We start from the raw sequence: 24,684 nt of genomic DNA, 5'->3' as shown, positions 1-24,684 counted from the left end.
GATCTGATTCTCTGGGCGTTTTTTTGTTTTGGTTTGGTTTTTTTTTTGTTTGTTTGTTTTTGTTTTGTTTTTTGTTGAAAGTTTTAAGGAGTTTTTTAATACAAGAATAAGATTGCCATCATAAGCTCAAAAGGAACAATGGCACTGAGCCTTTGGGAGTGGGGTAATGGGAAGCCAGACGGGGAGGAAAGAACTACTAGTACTTGTTCAAATACTGGATGATTTCTAATATTTCTTTTAATAAGTATTTTATTTTAAGGCTATCAATAGCTTCTTTCTCACTTGTTTTTCCTGCCTTATTCTTATTATAAAAGTGAAGTTTCTGAATGTCTTCGTTGTTAAGGTGATTGACATGTGAAAATAAAATACTTAAAGATGCATGTAGAGTTACTTATCTAAAGCTTGTCATGCAATAGCAGACTTTTGAAGAGGGCATCTAGTAGCTTCATCCACCTCTTGCAAAACCATGAGTCAGTACTGACACTAAAAGCCTCTATTGTATCTTTTCTGGAGAAAGGCTTGGTAGATGTCATGAATGCTTTTCAAGTTACTTTTTATGCAGTTAAGAGGTATCACTGTAAGAGGCTGTAGCTATAATGGTTTAAGGATATAAAATGCATTGTTTGAGAGACAGGGATCATGTCTTTAATTGAGCAAAATGAAATAGTGAAGAAAAGCTAAACAGGCTTTGAAGTGCTGGATGTGTTTGCATTCCTGAAATCCTGCATACATGTTTTTGTGGCTACATCAGTTCTCTGTACAAAATCCCTACTTGTATAGAGCAGTTTTAAATGAAAAGGCAGGTAGTGAACTCAGAATTCTTTTGGAACCTTTTTTAAAATCTTCTGGTAGAAGAAGCTAAGTTAAAGTAAAATAATTCTGGCTTTGCATGAAAAAGAGGGTGGTGGGATATGGCTGGAATAAAGAAATAGTTCTCTGCCCAATAGGGCAAAGGAAAGTCATTACACTTATTTTTCCAACTCACTAAAAGAGAAATTACTGATAACATACAATGAAGGTGAAATTTGGTAATTCAGAATGGTATAAAGTAAAGTAATAGAGAACTGAAAATAAGAAGCAGACTTTTATTTAGCCAATATGGGTTTTGTTTTCCCTTTTGGTTACAGTTAACTAATAAAGAGGAATGATTGCTTGGCATAGAGTCAGAGCCCTGAGATTTTGAAACCTGACTTCTTTTTAGGGTACAACCTATCTTTTCATTGTTATGCAACAAATTTTGTAGTTGTTCTGCATGAAATGCCATTAAAACTTGATTTTTTGTAAGAAATGGAAGAATGTATACAGTAGCTCACTAACAGTAATCTCCCATTACAGTGTTCATATATTATGCTGTCAACTGTGCAAAAGTATTCCATATGGAAATCATCAATGTGGAATCAAAATATAACAGTACATTCTCAAGTGGTTTGCTATTGTCACCAGTATTACAGGGTAATGAGTAAATGTGGTTTAGGCTGATGTTAATTCTGGACAATAGAATTAGTTTCATAATACAGCTTCTTGGGATTACATAATATCATGATAACTTCCTGAAAAGAAATGGAAGAAAATTAATGTCTTGCAGATTTGTATATATAATCATATAGTGTTTTTCTGGGATGAAGTTAGCTGCATCCAGAACAGTGTTGATAACACAGCAGTGTTTTGACCTCTGCTGAGCACTGCTATACCTCCAGCCCATTGCCATCCCTCAAAAGGCCAGTAAGGAAGGGGTGGTCAAGACTTTGGGAGGTGTCATACCCTGGGTAGCTTACCCAATCTAACGAAAGGGATATTTCATACTGTACAACACTGTGCTCAGGAGTAAAAGCTAAGAGGAGGGAGCCAGGAGTGGATTCATTATTAAGGTGTTTGTCTTCCAAAACACCTGCTATGCATTCTGAAGCCCTACTGCACAGAAAGCTTTTTTTGGATTTTTTTACTACACATTGCCTGCTGATGGAAAGTGAAAAATATATTCTTTTCTTTTCCTTGATTTCTTTTCTGGCCTTTGCTTTTCTTTAGTAAACTGCCTTTATCTTGACCCAGGAAGGGCTTCTGTTAGCATTCTCAGTGCAGGTGGTTTAAAATACACATGTGCAAAAAATTTGATATTATTTTTTTCTGGAAGCTATTAGCCTTTTTTTGATGAACTAGTATTTTATGATATTCTTAGTGATTCATTGTGCATGATTTTACTGTTTAAAAGTTATAGAGAGCTGCTACTTTTTTGAATTCAAGATTCAGAGCAGGTAGCAAAATGCTTTAAAAATGCATAATTAATGGAGTAAAATGCTGTTCCTGAAAGGACCAGCTTTCTGAAAGAATCAGGGTCACATCTGCATACACGGAAAGGTATGTTGACTGCAGACATTGTTTCCTCATAGAGAAAACAAAGTCTGTCACTGAATTTGTCATTGAAATCAGATTGGAGCTCACTTCTGTTCAGAGATGGAACAGAAAAGTTCAGATGACCTAAAAGTTAAAAATAATGTATGTTTTACTGTTACCCCTCACAAAGATTTATCTTTGTTTGCTTGGACATTTCCATATTGTGAGTGAGTAATGGCTATATTTGTGTGATGTGTGCATTTTGCTTTATCTTGAACCCACTAGCAGTAATTTGGGGTAGTGGTGCTGTAATGTCATTTAAAGATACTTGTTTTATAGTGCTGTTCCAGAAGTTCTTAAGATGGTGTTGACAATAAGTTGCATCTACACACTTCATTTTTCTTACTGCTAATAGCATTATCAAGTGGAACATTTTTGGTTTGCACTTTTTGGTGTTTCATTGTTAATCGCTGTTCATTGTGGAGTTTAGCTGACTTTTGTGTTACCCAGTTCAGTGCAGTTTTACTAGTTTCAGAACATACAGGAGCTGTAATAAAAGGTTTACCTTTTTTTTTTTTTTATATAGCAAACCATTTTAACTTGAAACTTGATGTGTCAGGTGCTGACTTTAGGAAGATTGCTCTGGCTTTGGTGTCATTGCAGCATTTAAATCATGACTGGAGACATATTCTCTTGATTAGGAAAGGTAGTTAATTTTTAAAATATGACAAAGTTATTGAAATAAGAAGCTTCTATAACCCTATATGTCTTTCCAAGGACTGTGTACTTTCAAGATTCTGGCATTGCATGTGGACAGTATTTCTAGCTTACTGCTTTTTAAGGATCCAGTCTTTGATATTGCTGGATTCAGGTGCTAGACAAGCAACCTTTTTTCCTCTTGCATGCTCTCACGTTTGGAAAGCTGCAGTGAAGCAATAATCTTAGCTTTTCTAGTCTTTGTGCACAGTTGTAAAGCACTCTAGTAAAATATTTACATAATCTAGGAAGGTGGACATATGAAGAATATTTATGTAAGTTGACAAATTTTTGAGATATGAATGTGAGAAGTGACAGGCTTCTAGCCCCAAATATGAGGGCCAGACCTGCAATATACATTGTTTGTGTTCTTAGTAGACAGCATGTTTTCTGAACATGTTTCAAGTAGTCCATAGTGTCAGTCAGATTTCTGAAAGAAATTTTGTTTTCAGATTATTTATTTGCCTGAAACGAAGAAAAATTTATATAGAATATTTATTTGTCTTAGGAAGAAAAATTTTTTGAAGAGTGGGGGGGAGCCAGTATAAAGAAACCACCCTGTGTTTTTAGTTGTGTTGTAACCACATAGCAAGGAAAATGAGCGTCATTAGGTATGTAAATACTCTGCAACCAGCTTTCATAATTTGGTGGGTTTTTCATTCAGCTGATGGCTATGTAATTCTTTGTTTATCTTCACAACCAGTAAGTTGCCCAGGACTCAAAAAATACTAACATTGAGAATGCAAAAAAAAAAAACAAACAAACAAACAAACAAAAAAAAAAACATAATGGGGAACAGGGGAACGCTTCTTTTAGTTTAAGGATATGTTTATTAGATGATGCTTTTTCATAAGTAGAGTCTTGCTAGGCATAGTGTAATTCTAAAGATTCCTGGTTATAGCAGGTAAATATTACCTCTTTAGCTTAGCAAAGAGAAGCATTAATGTACCATCACATTACACATTTCAAATTTGCTATGTAACAGGAAAAAATAGATTTTTATTCTTTTATGGTGTTCTTTCAGATCTCTTTTGCTTCACCTGGTGTCGGTTCAGTGCTGCTTAAGATAAAGCACATGTTGTATTGCAGTGTTGATGGATATGAGTGTGTCTCAGTGAATGTTGTCTTCTCTAATAAAAAAACTGTTGGAATTTCTGGCTTTTTGCTTCTCAGAAGTTTTTAGAACGAGGATAATAAGTGAAATACCATTGTGAATCCTTCCTAAAAGGCATATCTGGCTGTCTCTCATGTAGTGTCTGAAACTGAGGCAGTGTCTCTTGAGATACACTGTTTCATTATTGCGTCTGTTTGTTGTTTGGAGTGATAGCAAGTAAGGAAGCAGGAAGGGCCTTTGCAGAGGTTTCACAGAGATGTTTATTTTAGCCATGCGTGTGCACTGTCCATGGTTCAGAGAACAAAGCCCAAGAGGGGTTGAGAGGGTCCGGGTTAAGAAGCCTCAGAGACCAATTACCAGGGGACATGGGGGTGTCACAAAGGTGGGGTTAGGGCAAGGGCCAACAGGGAAACAGGGTGGGAGTGACTGAAAGGCTGACAGACAGGGAGAGGGCACCCTTAATTGGGAATGCCTTTCTGGGTCTCCACAATATACCACTTCAAGGGGTGGCTCTCAAATCATCTACTGCTATGTAAGTAAAACGCCCTGAAGGTCTCTCTGGTGTGCAGCACAGATTTGTTGGACCTGTGAGCTGGAAAGGTGGTTAACCAAACTGAAGGTGGTGGTTTGTAGCAGATTTATGCTGCCTTTTTCTATTTGCTTTTCTACTCATAGCATAGAGTGGTTTGAGTTGGAAGGGTCCCTAAAGATCACCTAGTTGCAGCACTCCAGTCCCCAGGCAGAGACCCTAGACCATATTGCTCAAAAGCTCTTACAGCCTGTCCTTGATCTGTAGAGATGGGACATCCAGAACTCCAGAAGTTACTCTAGTTGAATGACTTCAGTTTTGCTCCTGACAGAACAAGTTATGTACCTCAGGCTTTACTCCTTTCTTTCCTCCACCTGGAGGAAATTTTAAGCTTGTTTCAGAAGTTTTGAGACAATATCCTCTTTTGGCAGTGTAGCAATCTTAGCAAAGCTGGTAAAGGGAGTTGGTAAAAGGAGGATAAGCCAGCTATTGAAGATAATTGTTTTGCATATTTCCTTTCTGTGTTATAGATACAAATATGATTTCTTTGTCTTTCAGGAGCACTCCTCATCCATTAATCACTGTCCTTGAAAACAGACCTGATTGCTGGCCAGTTCTTCTACAGCAGATAACACTATTTTTCCATCAGTGTCCAGAGAGGTAAATGAATGAAAAGTTTTTAAAAGCCTAGCACATGTAGACAGCTGAATTTTATCACTGTTACTGTTTTGTTGAAGACAAACAAGTTGTAAGAATTCTGTCTTTTGTGAAAGATACTTGTAAAATTTAATTATACCATTTAATTATTTAAAATAATAATATAAATAATAATCATTAATTAACTACTGTTATAATCCATCAAAAATCAATTTCATAACTTTTTATCAGCTATGTAGATATATTTTGTATGGGTATAGAATAACTGGTGCAAAATTGATACCATATTTGCATTTTTTTTTTAATAAGCAATTTGGCTTATCAGCTTTGTCAAAATTTTGACTCCTTAGTCATAAAAGGTGAATGCAATACGGCTATAGCTCATCAATACAAAATGATGGGATGATGAAGGAAAAGTGAAGATGATTAAATCTCACAGAAAGGATGAGGTCTTGAAAAACAATGTATGGTTTCTGATAGAAAAAGACAGAAGATAATCAGGGGGACAGTGTTATTATAAAGCATCATTAAAAAGGCCAAATACCTAACAGCCAATAATCTCAGCCTTTTTTTCATGCTTACCACTAAGGATCTTGTCCAATAAAGCTTCAGTGTAAGATAATGAAGCTGGCATTCTCAAAGAGAGCTGTTTTCACTGATTTTATACGTATATGTATGCTTTTCAGATAAAAACATCTTTTTTCTCTTGTTTTCTGAATGACTAATAACAGAGTAGTAATGCAAAGAAATTGGCTTCTCTATTCTGTTGCTCTTTGTAAAGAAACTAATTAATCTCTTAAATTTCTAATGGGTTTAGATTAAACAATCTAACAGTAAGATATTCAAGCAAAAGTATGTTTTGCTCAATTTAATTGATCCGAGTATTTTTCAAATGCTGTTAATTCTTTCACTCAGCTGCTAAATCTGGGACTCACATTGAGTCCTCTCAGATGTATAAATGAGGAAGTGAACTGTGGATTTTTTGCTGGTGGCTTCTTTTGAATTAAAGCAGGAGTTTTTTCTTAGTGAAAAGGTAAATCTATGATGAACCTCATGGGGCTCATTTTTCAAGGTCTCTGTGGATAAAGTGCTAGACTGAGAATATGGAATCATAGAATAATTTAGGTTTGGAAATGCCCTTCAGAAGACGGAGTTCAGCTGTTAACCTGATGCTATCAAGTCCACCACTGAACAATGTCCCTAAGTGGGATGTAAATAAGTTATGTTGATGTAGACCTGTTACTGAATTCTTTCTACAGTTTTCATCAAGACTGGGTCTTGTTTAGAACTGAGTTTTGATTTCCTTTTGATGTGATTGCTGGTAGGAAGGCTCTGCAGAGAGATTTGGACAGGCTGGATCTATGGGCTGAGGCCAGTGGTATGAGGTTCAACAGGGTTCAACTTCAAATGCTGGGTCCTGCACTGTGGTCACAACAATTCCATGGAGTGCTACAGACTGAGGAAAGAGTGACTGGAAAACTGCACAAAGGAAAATGGCCTGAGGGTGCCATTTGACAGCAGCTGAATGTGAGCCAGCGTGCGCCCAGGTGTCCAAGATGGCCAGTGGCATGCATCCTGGTTTGGATCGGAAATAGTGTACGGGTGGAAGGTACAAGACTAGGAAAGTGCCTGTGTCCTTGGCACTGGTGAGACTGTGCCTCAAACCCTTTATCCAGTTCTGGGCCCTTCATGACAAGGACATGGAAGTGCTGGAGCAATTCCAGAGTAGGGTAGTGGAGCTGGCAAAGGATCTGGAGCACAAGTCTGATGAGGAGCAGCTGAGGGAGCTGGGAGCATTTGGCTCAGAGGAAAGGAAACTGAGGGGTGACTTCATCACTCTCTGCCTGAAAGGAGGCTGTTGCCAGGTGGGGGTCATCCTCTTCTCCCAAGTAACAAGTGACAGGATGAGAGTAAATAGGCTCAAGTTGCATCAAGGGAGGTTTAGATTGGCTATTAGGAAAAATTCCATCATGGGCTTGTCAAGCATTTTAACAGTCTGCTCAGGGAAGTGATGGAGTCACCATCCCTGGAAGTATTCAAAATGACCTGTAGATGTGGCATTTGAGGACATGGTTTAGCAGTGGGCATGGCAGTGCTGGTTGGACTTGAGTCTAAACAATTCTAAGATTCTGTATTTGTTACTGTATTGACCATCAGCTTTATTTGACTGTTTTAATAATGTCCAGGACAGCTTGTATTCCTAACATGGTCAAGCCAAAATATATGTTCTGTGATATTATTCTGCTGGGAAGCTGTGTTGGTTAAAGCCATTTCTGTTTCACATAATTGTATTAAGACCAGACCATCCTGCAAAAACTGATAAGTAAAGGATGGTTCCTTTTTACTGAAATTATGTTTAATGTGTTCTAAAAATATATTTCTGAGTAGTCTGGTCCAAATACTTCTTGAGAATGGCTCATTAGTCTGTGATGACATTCAGCAAGGAAAGTTACCTTCTTGAATTGATGAGGAGAAAAAGAATAAAATTACAAGTATTATAACCTGGAGGTCCATATTGAGTCTTTTAAAAATTGCACTTTAAAGTATGGTTACTGTATTGGGTCTCATGACAGTACTTAGTTGTGGTAAGTCCAAATTTTTTTGTGATATTTAATAATGTCCTTCTCATTACCTTTCTGTTAATTGGTCTTGCCAGTGTTGGCAGGTAATGTCACATTACTTGGGTTTCCTTGTTGTACTTTCAGTAGGAAGCATTAATGGCATGCTTACTTCTTGAACTGCAGGGCCGAGGGTTCATGTGTTGGCATAATGGCTTCATTTCTAAGATATCTGTATTGTGAACCATCCCAGTTACGGGAATATGCTGAACTGCGAATGGGTTTACTTAAGATCTTACTGCAGCCTCATGGGCAAAAGCACAAAGAAGCACCCTCCATGCTGGAATGTGAAATTCTTCAGCTTCTGTGTGTTTTGATTCCACACTTGCAGGTACAGTTGTTGCCCGACCCTACCTTTTACAAGCAGATATTATCAAAACAGCAATACTACTATTGCTATTGTCTTTCAAGTGTGCAAATACAGCATTTTTTCCATTTTCTGTAGATCTTATTTGTTGATAATATGTGCATCTAACAAATTCTTCTATCTGTGGTAGAAGATGAAACTTTATTTGTTCAAATCTGATACACCTGGTAAGATGAAAATTGAAATGCGTTTATCATAATTACTTCCATCTAGTTGCCTCAGTAAACATACAGTAAACTTAGAAAAACAGTCATGAGAAAAATTTGTTAAATTGCATGGTATTTGTTAAAAACATACAGTTTTGAACTTGAAATGGATAATATTAAATAAACTATATGAGAAACATTATCAAAGTACTTCTAGATATTCCTTTCTCACTCTTTTTACTGGAATGATTAGTGGATCTCAAGACAAAATTTAGTCCTTCTGGAGTATGCTGAAGGTTCTGAATGACTTTTTAAGTTGCACAGTGATACATGGTGGGGTCTAGGGATTTAATCTTGCAGTCCCCTTTGGTTACAGGCCTATGATGTTGATTAAACTAAAAAGCTGTGCTTTTCCTCATGCTTTACTGTGTTACCAGTTAAGCTTTTTTTGTATCTATCTTTTCCTTCTTCTTATAAGGACAACAGCTTCAGATGTATTCAGCCAAAAAAAGGTGCTTTGTCCTTATTGCTATGGAGAGAGGGTTCATTAATACAAATAATGCAAAGCTTAGTAGGCTTCTTATAAGGATATTTAGTAGCATCTTTATCCTATGGCATTTTACTAGAAAAGTCTTCTTTGTACACGCAGCTACTTTTCACGGTCTTTTGGAAAACATACAGCTTCTGTTATACATACATATTTATCTTGGTTATTCTAGTCACACAGATTTCTGATTTTGTCTCAATTTTACCCAAGCTTCAGTATAACATTGTGTCTTGAATGCATGAATGCTTCAGACTTGAAAACATTTGGCCATAAAAATAGCACTGAATAAATCTTATAAAATTAGTTATGAACCTTTCTTTCCTTCTTACTTGTTGGCACTTTTTTTTTTTAAACAAGAAATAATTTGCATGTTTTCAAATTTATATTAATACTTGAACTTTTTTTTTATTTTGCCTGAGATAGAACTTTCACAATAGAAGGTATTTCCTTCAAGAAGCCTGTTTGATGGACTGTTTTATAACCTGTCAATTCCTTCCTCTTCTTTCCCTGAACCTCAGGTTGTTCTTATCCTTTCATTTTATCATAGCTCAATTTAGTCCTCTGTGTAATATAAATTGCTGGAATGTTTCCCTGTCATTTTGTCTGACAGTGTCAACCAAGCTGTCAGAAGCCTAGCTCTTCACCTGTATATTTTTCTGCTGATCAGTTCAGAGACATGAGATTTCTGATTATAGGAGATTATTTATAGAATGAAAAAGGAATAAAAATCAGGGTGCTATGCTTGATGCTGGCTCCAGAGTTTGGATTGGAACAGTGTGTTTGTCTAGAAGAATTTTCAAGAACAGAAAACACTGTCATCCAACATGTGGGGACTTTGAGACAACCTGCTTCTTGAAACTTCTTTAGCTGGCTTTCAAATATGGAGACACTGCTTTTGGGAATCACACTTCAGCCTTTAGTTTTTCGGTAGTTAGATTGCATGGTGTTACAATTGAGTAACCCCACTGCCTTTCTCTTTTGAGACAAATGTTAAAATCTTGGTTATATTACAAAGGAAATAGTCTAGAGCCAGATGTTTCTGTTATAAGAATATTTACCTGCTTTATGAAATCCCCACACACTTCTTTGTGTTGTTGTGAGAACCCCTAAAGCTGAATTAATTGCTGTTGCTTTTGAGTAAAAAGGGATTTTTCTCATCAACTACCAAGAAATGTTTTAAGTCTTTCACATGTTTCTCATTTTACTTCAAAATATCAAATAGCAGTTCATAAGTTGTTCTTTTTAAGGGATAAGGGATTCCTGGCATTAGTTTATTAGTGTTTCTTCAAAGTTTTAGTACTACATGCAATAGAAACATAGCAGTACTAATAGAGCTAATTCTAAGTTCTGTGTAGATAGGGAAGGGCAACTAAATTGTCATGTATTTTGGCTTTGTTTTGTTTTAACCACTTCTCTGCAGCTTAAGGACTTACTGCAAGTTACAGAAGCCTTGTTCTTCCTGCAAGAGCTGTTCCTCAGCCTACTACGCTATCCTTTGTTTTGGAAAGTTCAGTTATCCCAGCTTAGCCTGCAACTGTTGTGTTTCTGTGAAGTGTGTTTAAATGTAACAGGAGAGTGCTCAACTTTGATCTCCCTAATAGAGGACAGCTTTGAGCTCCTAAAAGAGGTAAGAGTGTATCATAAAAATGTAAAATAGTTCTATTAAATTTAAAGATTGTCATGTTTAAGACAGTAGAGACACTTACATGTGACACACTTGCCTGCAGGTGACCAGGGTTGATGTCAAAAGTTTCTAATTTTTTTTTCCCTGTTTGAATACCATTCCAAAGGTAAAAACTTAATTAATCTCTTAGTATGGAAATTTGTTTAAAGCAAGTTACAACAGTTTGGACAAAATAACAAAATGTTCTAATTACTTAGTTAAAATACTGTTTCCACACAGTTATATTCTTCATTGCTCTGTCGCTGCATGTGCAGTCACTGTGATTCATGAAGCTAATCTTGCAAAGTTTTGGTAGTTTCCTATTTGTTCTGTTTAATGTCACTGAGAAACAAAGGAGACTTGGAACCTTTTTGTTTTTTCCTTGTAGGTATTTCCAGTGGACCAGTTTATAATTGGGCTAGCGCTTCTACTGCTGCAAACACCAGAAAGTCAGCAAAAGCCTGTCTTGAGTCTAGGTAAAGCTCTTCTTGTGAAAGAGAAATCCACACTATAAAAACTGTGTCTTTGTTTCTTCCTATCTATGAAATAAGCACAGCATTCCCCTGGAGCTGGATTGGGTGCTGAAATGGGGTTTCTTTATAATCAGAATTCCTCCTGAATTTTGACAGTAATGGCAGTAAAAAATTTTCCTGCTGCACTGACTTTTTCCATTGATGTTTCTGTATTTTAAGCTCCCTGCTGTCTTGGAGCTTATCAGTTTCATTTTTGAGCCAGTGGGATATTCTTAGCTGATGTTCATGCATCCTGAATTGTTTCTTTTTACAGGTATTGCAAACAGGCATGGTAATCATGGCAATGTTTAGCCATGCTTTTGACTTAGCAGTTTTAATTAGTGTAGTTATTCCAATTAAAAAAAAAATCTGTGCTGCATTAAATTTTTGTATTTTTTTCTGCCATCAGGTACTTTGCTATAAACAAGAGAAATGTGTGTATCTCTAAATGAAAAATGTCAAAAAAAATATTTTACCCTTTATATACACATACAGTAAATATGGGGACCTTTGCTCAAAAAGTGTTTCCTAGAAATGTGTGTGTCATGCTTAAAGGTACCAATGTTCATTCATTCCTTTTTTTCCTCTTTGACCTTTGTTTTTTCTCTTGTCTTAAATAGCCTACAAACTCCTTTCATGTTCAGAAACCCAGGACATTTCAACCACAGCCCTTACTTTGGTGATGCCTGTGCTACAGATCTTATCTTCTACAGCAGTTGGAGACTGCCTATCAGGGGATGTTTCTGAAACTACCAGGCAGCAGCTGGCTGTAAATCTTTTGGGAATATTAAAGGAGAAAGGTGTGAAGGATAAAGAGGAATCGGTAAAGTATTGTAGTTTCTTTCCTCTTTTGGGGGCAGGGAGGGGAAGAATTAAAAAAATTCTTCTGCATGAAGTCTATCTGCTTGGGAAAGACTCTGCATGTGTGAGCTTCCTTGTGCAATATATTCTACGGGAATGCTTGAAAATATGTATATTCTGTAAAACTAAAGCAGTGGTGAAGTGAAAGTTTATTTGTTTGCTGGATACCGGTTTTATTCAGCAAATGAGATTTCTTTTTTTACTTTAGGAGACCATATAGATTGAAGAATTCACCTGTATTATTAAGCAAGTGACAAGACTTAGAAATCAGTATTACATGTATTTATTCTGTTTCTTTCAGACTTGTTTATTCTCTGCACCTCTTTTTCCTTACTGCTATATGTGACTATTATGTACCATTCTTTCTACCTTGGCTGAAGAGAGTTACAGAGCACCTAAGAGTCAATTATCAAATTTTGGCTCATTAACCTGAATTTTTTTTATGTTCTGTTGGGGGTTTTTGGGTCTTAGTTATTTACTTATGTTCCACTTCTTTGCCATGTTTTCATTTATCCCCTCTGTTCCAAGAGCAGGTGACAGCAAATCTCTTTGATCAAGATGTGTCTGGTAGTGGGGTAGCTAAACTTCCTTACTTTACAGCCCTGTTTTGTGTAGAGAGGATATGATGTGGCAAGCTGGAACCAGATATAGTGCAATTTCTGAGTCCTGCCTTGTATCCTTGGCCTAGTATCCCCTATGTACTTCATCTTCTATTTCTCAAAATCTGAAAAGGCAAGCCCATTTGTGCTCCTAATAAAAAAACCCTTTTTTAAGTTCACGAAACCTTACACTGCATAGTCTGCTCTAGACAGTGGGATGGCAGTGGTTACAGCTCACTTCCTTCTAATGGGATTTTCTGGGTGCTGGCCTGTACAGAAGCCAATGGAGGTTTGTTTCAGTGGAACATCTCCAAAACGTGTCAGTCCTCTGTGCTCTGTGCCACTTACCCACCTTTTGTTTTTTGTTGTGTTTTAGAACCTATTTTAATTTCTTGTCATATGACTAATATGTTACTGTACAACAATATTACAGTGCATTGTTTTACACTGGCTTCCTGTATCAGGACTTGGTAGTACTAATTCTGCTATTGTCTTTGCTTCAGAAAAGCATGTGGGAGTTTTTCTGTTAAAGGCTTAAATAATTTTTGATGACTAACTTTTTCTGTTAGCCATGTTACAACTGAAAACAGTTATCTTGGCTGAGAATTCTCTAAGTCTCTTCACTTGTGTCTCGCTCATCCTTACAGAGTTCATAGCAAGTAGCTTGGCAGATCTTTGGTAATTCATGGTTCTCAATGCAAATGGGGAGACAGTAATTTTGCCTGATCGTTGTTTGGAATAATTATGCCAATAACCTCTGGTTCCCAACTAAAAGATTAAAAAATGTGGACTCTATTTAATGGTCCCATAGTTACAGTCAATTTGTGTTGTAGGACCGTATTAATGGTAATAACATCTTAATTGAATTATCCTTGGATTCCCTTCATACTGGGAATAGACAAGAAAAGAAGCAGTAAAATGAAAGCAAATACTACGTCCACAATGAAAAAGCTTTGAGCAAGCATATAGAAGAGCGAAAACAGTTAAGTTATGGTATATTTTCATAGAATCCCAGAATAGCCCAGGCTGCAAGATCATCTAGTCTAGCCTTTCATAGGAAAGGGAGCCTAGATGAGATTATCTAGTATCCTCTCCAATGATATGTTGAAAACATCCAGCGATGGGAACTGTATCATGTCCCTGGAGAGGCTGTTCCAGTGAATGATTGTTTTCACTATCAGAAATGTCTTTCTTGTAATGTCATCCCTGACCTCCTCCCAGGCATCTTGTTTTGCCCTTTGTATTCTCCATTGTGAAGGGAGTGCATCTGTTCTCTTAGTATCTGCCCTTTGAGTACTGGAAAATAATGACATCCCCCTTGAACCTTCATTTCTGCAGAGTGAAAAGACCTGACTCATGGCAGTCCTTTGGTCCTTCTTCAGTCTGTCCACATCTGTTTTGGAACTGTGGGGGCCAGAACTGGATACACAACTCCATGTGCAGTCTGACAAGCGCTGGTGGAGTGGGATGATCACATCTCTCTGTTAGCAGTGCCCCCATGGGTGCAGCTCAGGATCCACTTTGCCTCAGTAGCTGCAGCAGTGCACTGCTGACGTGGTGTCCAGGTGTTCTCTGCTGGGACCCCTGGGCTCCCCTTGTCAAGGCTGTTCCACAGCTCATGGGTCCGAGCCTGGCTGGGCTCATTGGTTTTGTGCTCCCAGGTGCAGGACTCTGCAATTCTCCTGGTTGAACTTTACACAGCTCTTGTGGCTCTGTCTTGCAGCCTGTTCATATCTGTAAAAGGTGGCTCTCCCTGCCAATGTGTCCCTCTCAATACCCAGTTTAGTGACAAAGCAAACGTGGTGAGGGTGCTTTTGGTCCCATCATCCGGATCATTCATGGAGATGTTACAACATGGAGCCCAGTACTGATCCCTGAGGGGGGGGGGGGGCATGATTGTGACAGGCCGCCAGCCTCAGTAAAACAAATTGATCAGGAGCAAAGAAGGTATTGAGAATCTGTATCTTGCCAGCATTATCAGTAACTTTTTCTGTGTCCTCTCTAGTAATGCACCTGTGTCTTCCCCAGGCTTCTGTTTAACTGCTTACGTATCTGATCAGCCATTTATTTTTTCAGTATCTCTGGCCAATTCCAGTTCCAGCTGAATCCTGACTTCCATGTGTGCAGCCCTGTAAACCCTAGCAAGGATTTGTATTCCCCAGTGGCCAGGTATTTGGCCGCCTTTCCATTGAGGGTGTGCTTCTTTTGCTTTTAACAGCACTCGAAAGTTAAATGTCCTTTAATAGAATATTTCTACCTTTCCTGCCATGATTTTGAAAGTTAGAATGGGGCTAGGCCTTCATGTAGGAAGGCTAGACCTTCAAATAGGCCTTTGCCATTGAGGAATTTTATATATGTATATATGTGTGTGTGTATATACACACCACCCCCATATATATATATATATATTTGTGTTGATAGACTGAAATGTTACACTTAACTTGCTTGATTAGAGTGCAGCAATAAAATAAAATTGTGATCATAGCCGCCCAATAAAGGGAGAAGGTAGTGAATACAATTACGTAGCAAAACCTTTTTGGGATGTAATGTGGAATGGGAAATACCAGTAGAATATTTTAGGCTCTACCAATTTTAGCAATTTTTCTTAGGCACTTAAAAACATGAAAACCAAAACAAATGACACCACCACGACCACAAACAAGAAAAACCCCACAAATAAACAACACCCTCCCAAAGAAAACCCCAAACAACAAAAAATCTTTCATAGTCTGATCTTGATTTCCAGACCTGTTACCTTCTACAGGCAGGCAACTACAGAGTGCATCTTATGGATCCTGAAACTCTTATTACACCTCTGTATGTCCTTGGATAAAGTTTAAATACCATTTTCCAATAAAAGGAAGTATCACAGCTGTATCCAGAAGAGATTTTTGGCTCCAAGTGATCTTGCTAGCCAGAGGAGATAGCACATTAGATTGCTGATTTTCCGCAAGCAGTAGTTGTAATGTGTAAGTAATTGGAATAAGCTAATTTTAAGTAATTTTTAAAAAGTAATCTAAAATACAAGGACATTCTGTCTTCCATTAGCCAAAATAAATTTACATGGAATCAAACAGTGTGATTAAAATTAAATTCTGCAATTTTAGTTAGAACAGCTTTTGCCACTCAGAGTCTTTTTTTTCCCCTGGCTCTTTAAAGCTGAGTGGGCCCTAGCCTTTTGGATTCTGAATTCCACTTTTGATGTTCATTTGGTGATCTCTTCTCAAATACTTTCTTCACCTTATCTTTATATAAATGTTCTTCCCCTGATTACTGCCTGCTAACTGCTGTCTTGATAATGTAAAGATATTGTGTAAGGAAGCAGATAATTAGTGGGAAAGAGATGTTATGTCTTGTATTAAACTCTCCTGTTTTAATGAAAAACTTTGAACTTTATTTTACAGGAGCTTTAAAATATATATACCCTTATATGAAAATGCATCTTAAAAGAATCCCTCATTTGTATTTTACAACTTTCATTCTGCTAAATGCTATCTTCCATGACTGCAACTGTTACCGAAAAGGCATAGTAGTATAGGATCCCTATATTCCTGGTTAATGCCTTGTGCTTAGCACATATGCAGGAAGTTAGTGTGGCCTTGTCTTAACTCCCTATGAGTGTGACTAATAAGTCATGTTCTGGCTAATGCTTCCTTATTTATTTGTGTTAGTGATTAATATGTACTAGCTGGTATCTTAGTTTTGAGAACAAGGGTTGTGTGTCAATCCAAAGAATGATAAGAAAAATACATAATGACTTGATGACATATTTGAGGTACTCTCATGGAAAAAAATGTCCATATCCAAAGACTATATCCAAACAAGTCCATGGAAATAGTTAGCATATATAGATGTTTCAGAAATATAACCCAATCTGTTAGGTTACTGAGCATGAATGCTTTGAGGAGAGCTCCCCATGCATCCAGGAATGCTGTTAAAGTAACGTTATCTTTCTAACCTAACAAACCGGATGGAGTTTACTTCCCTGTTTTCAGTGGCACAACTACCACAAATAGAACATTTTGTTCTGAGAAGCAAAGCATTTCTTAAACAAAAAATATGAAGTCAGGTTAATTAAACTATGGTATTAAGTACTATTAAGAGTTAAAACAGTTTTTTAAAAATAATGTAGGTGATAATTAAAATTCTGGGATTATCCTGTCATTGTAAGAAACATAAGTTTTTGATGTGCTCCAGAATTACAATGACCATTCTAGTGGACTAGTAACACTGCAGTTACCATCAAGAACAGAAATGATGGATGTCAAGTAAAATGGGAACTCCTGAGCAGGGAATATGAACCCATTGAAACGTCTGTAGTGGAAGAATTAATATAAAAGATTTTGAAAACATGTATCACAGTTTATTATTAATATTTATTGCATTGGGACCATAAAAAATGTTTTGGATGTTAACAATTGCTTTTTAATGGTATGTTATTTGTTTGATTGAGACTTTCATTTGTTTCACTTATTCTCAGGTGTCCTGCAAACTCCTTTCCCCCATAACCAGCTCTTACAGTTCATTGTATACAACCTGGAAGATCATGGAGCTCATGAAAGAGAAGTCTGCAGTGACTAAGTGGTTGTCTTCAGTGAAGTCACTGCTACCAGTTAGCACTCAAGTACCTGTCCATGTTTTTCTTTTGTTGGCTTATCTACTGATCCAAGAAAATGGAGACAGTCTTTGTGATGTACTGCAGGCTACAACAGAAATAGCCAAGGCTGATTGTTCTCAGGTAAGGATTTATTTTTAGTGGTTTGGGATTTTTTTCAGGAGTTGGGTTGGATTTTTGCAGCCCCTTTGAGAGGGGAAAGTTTGCCACACCTTCATGGTCCTAGGTCTGACAAGTGGCAAGGCTGCATTCCCACTAGGTACAGTATGGATCCCTCCAGCAGCAGTGCATAGATGGTCAGTGTGTTGAGAATGTGCCCTCTGGATCCCAGTCTCACCAGCTGTTGGCACCTGGACACTGCAGTAGCTGATGCAGACTGCCCTTCATTCTGCACAGACATGCACACACATATACTCTCAGCTTGCTCTCTTTTATGTGTCACTTAGAGCAAAATATGTATTATGTCTCTGTTTTGGAGTATTTTGTGGTTGTTTAGACTTAGGAAGGAGCCTGGCTTGCTTGTTGATAATATCCAGGAAGCATGAAAATATAACATAAGCCTGAAAAAGGGCTACTAAATAATTTCTTCTGGTGACCTTAGGAATTATTCTCTATGTTCTTTTATGGTTACTGGAAGACTGCCAAGTCCCTTGAGACATCTTTATTCTTGCTTCTTAGAAACACAGTCTTTGCATAGTCTTTGTCTCCTTTAGTACTAAATTCAAGCTAGAAGGATGCTTAATCTTACCTGTGTAATCTGGAAAGATGAAGGGGATTGTCTGGAAACAGCAATGTAATGCAGAAAGTATTTTACAGAAACAATCATAACTTATTTTTAAAATAGGCAGGAGAGAAGTGTTGATTCATCTTTAATTTATGCCATAAATACAGGCTTTATTTTCCTTGGAGTTTTTAAAATTGCTTTCTTCTCAAAGAGTTGGCCTGTTCTACAGCACAAGAGTTTAAAATGTTATAATTTTGGCTGTATTATTTAAGTACATGCTGGAAAACTGGTAGCATAAAAATCTTACCTCCAAGAAAAACAAAATCCTTTAAGAGGCAGAAAGGTTAGAAGTAAAAGGATTTTGCTGGAAAATAACACTTTTTACCTCCTACAAGCCATTTAGACCTCTTGTTGAGAGAAAGGGTGAGGAGCTAATTAATGAAAAGGGAAAGCATGTAAAATTTAGAAGTAGTGAAAACTGTGATATGACTATGACAATGTGATCCTAAGCCAGAAGTCAGAAATTAGTCTTCCAGATATATTTCCTCTTGCAACTGAGACAGGCTTCTGAGGGAAGACACAAAGCTTAAGAAAATTACAGATACTTTGTTGACCTACTTTTTTTTTTTTCCAAAGTAGCTACTAAAACTTCAGCTTCTCACTTAAGTAGAAAGCACCTGTGTTCAAAAGTCAGGAGGAAGCAAAATGAATTGCACTTCTGTGTAAAAACAAAGCTGAGCTACTTTAGAACCACCTGATAATCTCTTCATTAACTTTGTTTTTTGTTGAAAATATTTCTGTAAGTCAGCTTTCAAAACTATTATGAGTGGTACACCTCAACTATGAGTAGTTTGACATGCCACTATATAGTTTGTAACCAGGCATCCAGGTCTCAGTCCTTGCAAATTAATTATTCTCTAGGAAAAGGGTAGGTAAGACATGTGTCTGCCCTGTTGTGGGAATCCTTCTTGGACTTCTGATCCAAGCTGCTGCAAGTAAGACAGATTTTTGTGCCTTGCTAGCTGTGTGAAAATGACCAAGATAGCTCCAGATGCTCTGAGAGTGTCTTTTTGTTTTTGTGGACTCTCTCTAATCTGTTTTGTTGCATTGAGTCTTCGAGTTGGATGATGAATCAATGGCATATTACATGAAAAGGAAAGGAATAATGCTTTGTTTATTAGCTGTTTGATATACTTGTTCAAAATGTATTTTAACAGTCGTACAAGAAAAGCAATAACTTGCTGAAAAAATACCATTGAAATGATATGGTACCTGAGCAGAGATGCCTGAAGCCTGACTGTAGGGAATGACTGTTATGAATTTCATTGGATTAATCTAAAATAGCTCCAGTAACTTTAAATGAACAGGTTTAGAGACAAATCAAAGAGCAAGTCAGCAGAATTACAGAAGCTTTAAATGGATGCAGTGAGAGTTACTTAACCTGAAGCTGTTCGTGTTTAGCATTATGTGAGTGGGTTTTTCTGCTTTGTTTGTTCTTATTTTAAGCTAAAGGTTTTGTTCACCAATACAATAAGTAAGATTAATAGACATATCCTGTTGAGCTAACTATGGTGGTCAGACTACCTTAGAATTAAGAAATCATCTAAGCTCATGAAAAAGTCCTTCCTGGCACTGGGAAGCATAGCATGTGTCCAAAGGCAATAAGAAGATGAAGTTCAGACTTCATCATATTTTTTGTTTCTCTAGCAATCAGCAGAAGTCCACATGAATTAGAAACAATGGCCAAAATGCAGAACTCAACCTGATTTGATACTTTCTTACTGGCTCACATTTTTTCAGCTGATAAGGAGTGTAGATGGGGAGCTTTTACTTTCTAAAATTACTGTGGGCTTTAAAATACTTTTTTGCAAGAAGTGTATGTATGCAAAATATGTAATGTAATCAGGTATCTTTCTAGTAGTATCGCATAAAGCAATCAGTATAATTGGAAATATAGCAGATATTTTGCTGCGTAACATATGGAAATTTGGCATGGAAAAAATAATGTGCTTTATTGGGATGAAGTTTCTGTTCCTAGTCCTCAGTTAACTGCAACCAATGATACCATATTCTCCAGTTAGCGATATTTAATGCATTGCTATCTTTTAAATGATTAAATCTCAGTTCAAAAAGATTTTAATGCTTTGAAACTTGAACTTACTGTCTGGCTCATTTGAAGATGGCATCAGCTAGCATCTGTCTCTGACAAGTTATTTAGTTCTAAGTCTGCTTAATGGCTCCCCAGAGATTATTACATTTAGCACTGCACTCAAAGATTATCACATTGTTTCTTGTAGGTGCAGTGCTCTCTCTAAGGCAGAAGAATTACCTTAGACTTGTCTCATCTTTCTCTTGAAATAACAGTGCAGCAAGAGAAAGTGCTGAAGCTCCTAGATGGAGGATATAACTGATTACTTTAATAAACTCAGTCAGCAGTGTGATGGCATCTAACACTAACATTTTGATGGCAGAGTTGTACTTCAGGAATTGCTCTATTTGGTTCTGTGTTTTTTTTCAGTTCCACAGAAATAAGTGATGCTTTATAAAAGATGGTGGAAGTATCTGGTTGGAATGTAAATTAAGAAAGTGAAAAACTCATCACAACAAACTTGTTAAGACATTTTGAGTCTTCAGTTCCTTAGGGCATTTTCTGTAGGATGCAGTGGAAGGTGGTGTGCAGCACAGTAGTTAGAAGACTGTCCTGAAGAAGGAGGAAGTCAGAGGACAGATATGGAAAGAAGAAAACAAAAAGTGCCTGTTAAGCCCAATCTTAATTTTAGACTGTCACATCTATAGTAACTTGAATCTGTTGCTTTAGTGTTAGTGATACTTAAACACTCAGTTTAAAGCCAGATATTTGTAACAGGTGTATATATATTCTGAATTTTTTGTGTCTTTGAATCATGTCCAAATTAAAGTAAACTTGGCCTAGGAGTTTACAGCTACTACTTCAGCACTTAATGTTGCAGAAGTTAGGAGTCTAAAGGGCAAAATTAAGAAGTGTCTGCTTTGGAGCCACTCCAACAGAGTATATAGAAATGCTGAGATGTTGATGTGAAGGTCATAGCATAAAAATAATTGTGTGGTGGGTTTTTTTGCTGTTGGTTGTTTTTAAAGTGATATAGACAGTCACGAATTCTGCTGCTAGTGAAATTCTGTTACTTTGTTGTTCACAAAGGGACACAATGATTGTAGCTTTGGAATTGAATGGAAAAGCCACAGGTGATTCCTGTGTAAAATCTAGTTGAAGAGTTGTATTTCAAAACAAAACAGTCAGAAAGAGAGGTTGCTTTCATGTTTATTCCAGTTCTTCACAGAGTTCACTAACAGTAGCTCTCATTTTCACACTGAATGTTGTTTCTGTAAGGTGTCTGTTGTCTAAACTAATGGAGCACTTAAAAAATATCACTAGGTTTAAAAATGATTATCATAATAGATCTTGCAGACATTTTTCTGGTTATACTTTTTCTGTTTGTTTGTTTTTTTCCCTTACCCTGTCCATGAAAGAGGTTACAGAGTGTTTCTCTACATGTATCTCCTCTTTCCCACTGAGTAAAAGCCTTATTTTGATGCAAGATGATGGTTTTAGCTAAAGAATTTTGGAGTAGTGGTTCTGGACTTTCACTATGGAAAAAAGCCCAGAAGTTTTGTAAAGGCTGAGGAATGAAGAGTAATACATGGGTTGTTAGGCTTTCTGAAGTCAAATCTCTGCACAGGCTGCAGAGACACATTAAGGTCTTAATACAGTCTTTCTTATTGGATGAATTGTCTTGTGCAGAAATTGTTATTACACTCTGTGAAACCCCTGATGTACTGCAAGAAGAATTTGAATCATCAGTCTGAGGTGTCACTGGTGGATATAGCACAAGATCTATTACTGTTATTTGAGGATTATGATTCTATAGGGAGCACACATTCTTTATGGTATTTCAACTGCTTGAATGAACTATTTTAGTTGTAAATGATGCCTTCTGGGAAATTCATGTGAAGATGCAGTATTTTCTGTTCTTTGGGGTTTGGAAGTACATGAATACCCAAAAATGTAAAATACATTTTTATTCTTGTAGGAAACATGTTTAAGGATATGTTGAACAGAATTTAGCTCATTCAGATGGTGCCTGATGCTTTTTTTGTTTGATTCATTTTATAAACTTTAGTGAGTAGCTGTAGGGAAAGAATCATGTCATAGTCCAAGCTTGTGGACAGACGCTTCATGGCTGTATCTTATTCATTAGGTCCTTTTGAAAACCTAGCTTGTGTTTTCTAAAAAGAACTTCTCTTTTTTGAGAGAAATTTTATTTTATTGTGTTATAAAGAGAAACTTAGCTATATTTATGAACTTACCTGAAAAGCTTATTGCTTCATTTGTCTGAATTCTCCAGTGATTTTGTCTTGTTCATTGAAGCAAGAAATGCCAGAGTATTGTATGCTTTCAGAAGTCTTCTCATTTTACTGTCTTGCCTACTGGACAGCTAGGTTGATGGTTGATCTGCCAAAATTCAGCCCAGGAATGAACCTGTTGTTCTCCTTTAGCTTGTGCTTTTGAAGAAGAACAGTTGCCTTGTAGCTCAGAAAAAAGAAATCATGACACCAAATGGCAGAGGAATGCTTCACAGATATATTCATTAAATAATATAATTTTGTCTCACATGTTTAGTTTTATTTCAAAAGGGAGAATTGTTGAGAAATCACCGCATCATTTTTGTGATGCAAATTAGTTTTGAAACCAAACAACATGATATCAAAACCCTTCTTCAGATTCCTAATGACAGTCTTGACCAAACTTCTGCATTCTCTGGTACCATGTGGAATGCAGAAGGCATTCTGAAGCGAGCTCCCATTTTGAAGTTGATTCCTGCCTACTGGGAGCTAGTGAATTGATAAGTGAATATCAGCTTTGTGGGGCTGTTGCGCCCTTGATGAAGACGTAGCATACATTTAATATTGAAATTAATCTCAGCATTGTATGAGGGAGATGAAGAGAGGAGTGAGAAGCTTTGCTGTACCAGAACATTTTGGAGTTTTTCCTAATCTTACAATTGAAATATACAGAAATACTCAAAACAAACAGACTGTAAAGGATAATACTTTTAAATAAGTTTCTAACTGTCTTTACAGTGGCACATGCATAATATTCCCTGAGAATTTTGTAAATCAAACATAGTATCTGTTTACTAGATGTTAGTGTAAAATTAATTGTGTGACCTCCTTGAGGATTTTGTAACTTAACATGGTGTTGCAGGTTGCTGTGTTAGCAACCTACCCCAAAGATGTCCAATGCCCACTGCTTACTCATCTCCCTGCAGTTTACTTTGTATCATTCAAAGATTTAGGTAACAGTAAATCAGGTGATACATTTTTTCTTGACACTCAAGGTACAACAGGTGCCCAGAAATAAAACTGCTTTCCTCTGTTGGGTCTCCTATATTAAAGTGGACTTTTTGTCTACCTGTATTATTTGGTTTCTGTGCAACCTTACTGTTTTGATTTAACTAAAGTCCTGATTTAACCAAAACAGGTTGTAGCTTGAAGGATGTTGAGCCGTTGGCACTCAAGTCTTCTTTTGGATTCTCTTTAATCAGGAAGTTAATTTTAGTTTTCTTCCTGTATACTAATGTACATAATTTTCTCTCAGGCAATGCTGTTGTCTCTTTAGCATGGGTAAAGTGGGGAAATACAACTGACTAGCTTAAACAAATCATTGCAATTAGGGACTGGGAAAAAAAGGTCAGGCAGCAAATGAAATATCATGTTTTGAATGCAGGTTTCACTTTTCTATGTTTCAGTGTTAATACAGACATTAACATGTAATCTTCCTGCTGAATTTTAACTGGGACTAGAATTTACATTAATCAGTTCTGCCATGTGCTAGAGAAGTGGTATAACTTAATTCCCCCATGCCCTTTTCTGTTTTAAGGAATATCATGACAGCAGGGAACATCAGTGTTTTCAAAAGTGTTTTGTTGACAAATCATTGCCAACTAGGTACTGTGAAGAAACTTAGTTCTAACCTAGCCAAAATCAGGCCAGAACAGAAGGTGTAAAACTGCCAAACTTCTCTTAAATCCAAAAGTTTGAAAGAAAGGGGAGGGAGGCTGCTAGTGGGAAGATGCTTTCAGTTTGAACGTGAAAATCTATTCAAATTAATATTGCCCTAAATTCTCTGCCTCATTTATTGAGTGTGATTTGAAATATTTACATAAAGCTAGTCCTCTTTCTAGGCAGATCATAGGGTGATGACTGATTCTATAGAAGCTAGACAACTACCTTGAGAGATACAGAAAGAGGAAGACTAGTCAATTCCACAAAAGTCTGTAGTATTTTTGGTTTATAAAGGGGTTTGTTCTATTTCAGAATGTCAAATACTCTGGAAAATGGAAAAAAGTAATGCCTTATAGTTAATTCATTAGGTGGTAAATGCAGATTCCAGAACTTAGTTTAAGTTTGTGGAAGCAGCACCAGTTCACATTGCTGAACTGTAGAGACAGTGATAACTTACAGAACAAACCATATTTTTTTTGGTCTCTGATTTGGAACCAGAACAGAGCCAAGTATGCATAATACCAGAGCACTTGAATTATTAATTATTATTTTTCCTGTGGACTGAGACAGATCTATTTACAGTGAAAAATGTTATCATCTGCT

At 36.9% G+C, this 24,684-nt stretch overlaps 1 protein-coding gene across 3 annotated transcripts in view; it reads left to right on the top strand.

Annotated features, from left to right (window-relative positions):
* FOCAD (focadhesin) overlaps positions 1-24,684 on the top strand; it is a 92,962-nt gene that overhangs the window by 14,184 nt on the left and 54,094 nt on the right. For all 3 annotated transcript variants that reach the window (XR_009934140.1, XM_062512831.1, XM_062512830.1), the window contains exons 6-11: positions 5,289-5,390; positions 8,132-8,336; positions 10,486-10,692; positions 11,117-11,204; positions 11,861-12,063; positions 17,181-17,438. Coding sequence is in view for 2 of the 3 variants with exons in the window: in XM_062512831.1 (XP_062368815.1) it covers positions 5,289-5,390; positions 8,132-8,336; positions 10,486-10,692; positions 11,117-11,204; positions 11,861-12,063; positions 17,181-17,438 (1,063 nt within the window). In the remaining variant the exon portion in view is untranslated. The remainder of the gene's footprint in view (positions 1-5,288; positions 5,391-8,131; positions 8,337-10,485; positions 10,693-11,116; positions 11,205-11,860; positions 12,064-17,180; positions 17,439-24,684) is intronic.

The sequence above is a fragment of the Cinclus cinclus genome, chromosome Z (assembly GCF_963662255.1).
Source record: "Cinclus cinclus chromosome Z, bCinCin1.1, whole genome shotgun sequence".
Lineage (NCBI taxonomy): Eukaryota > Metazoa > Chordata > Aves > Passeriformes > Cinclidae > Cinclus > Cinclus cinclus.
Note: the sequence above shows the minus strand (reverse complement) of the source record. Positions and strands in the feature narration are given on the sequence as shown.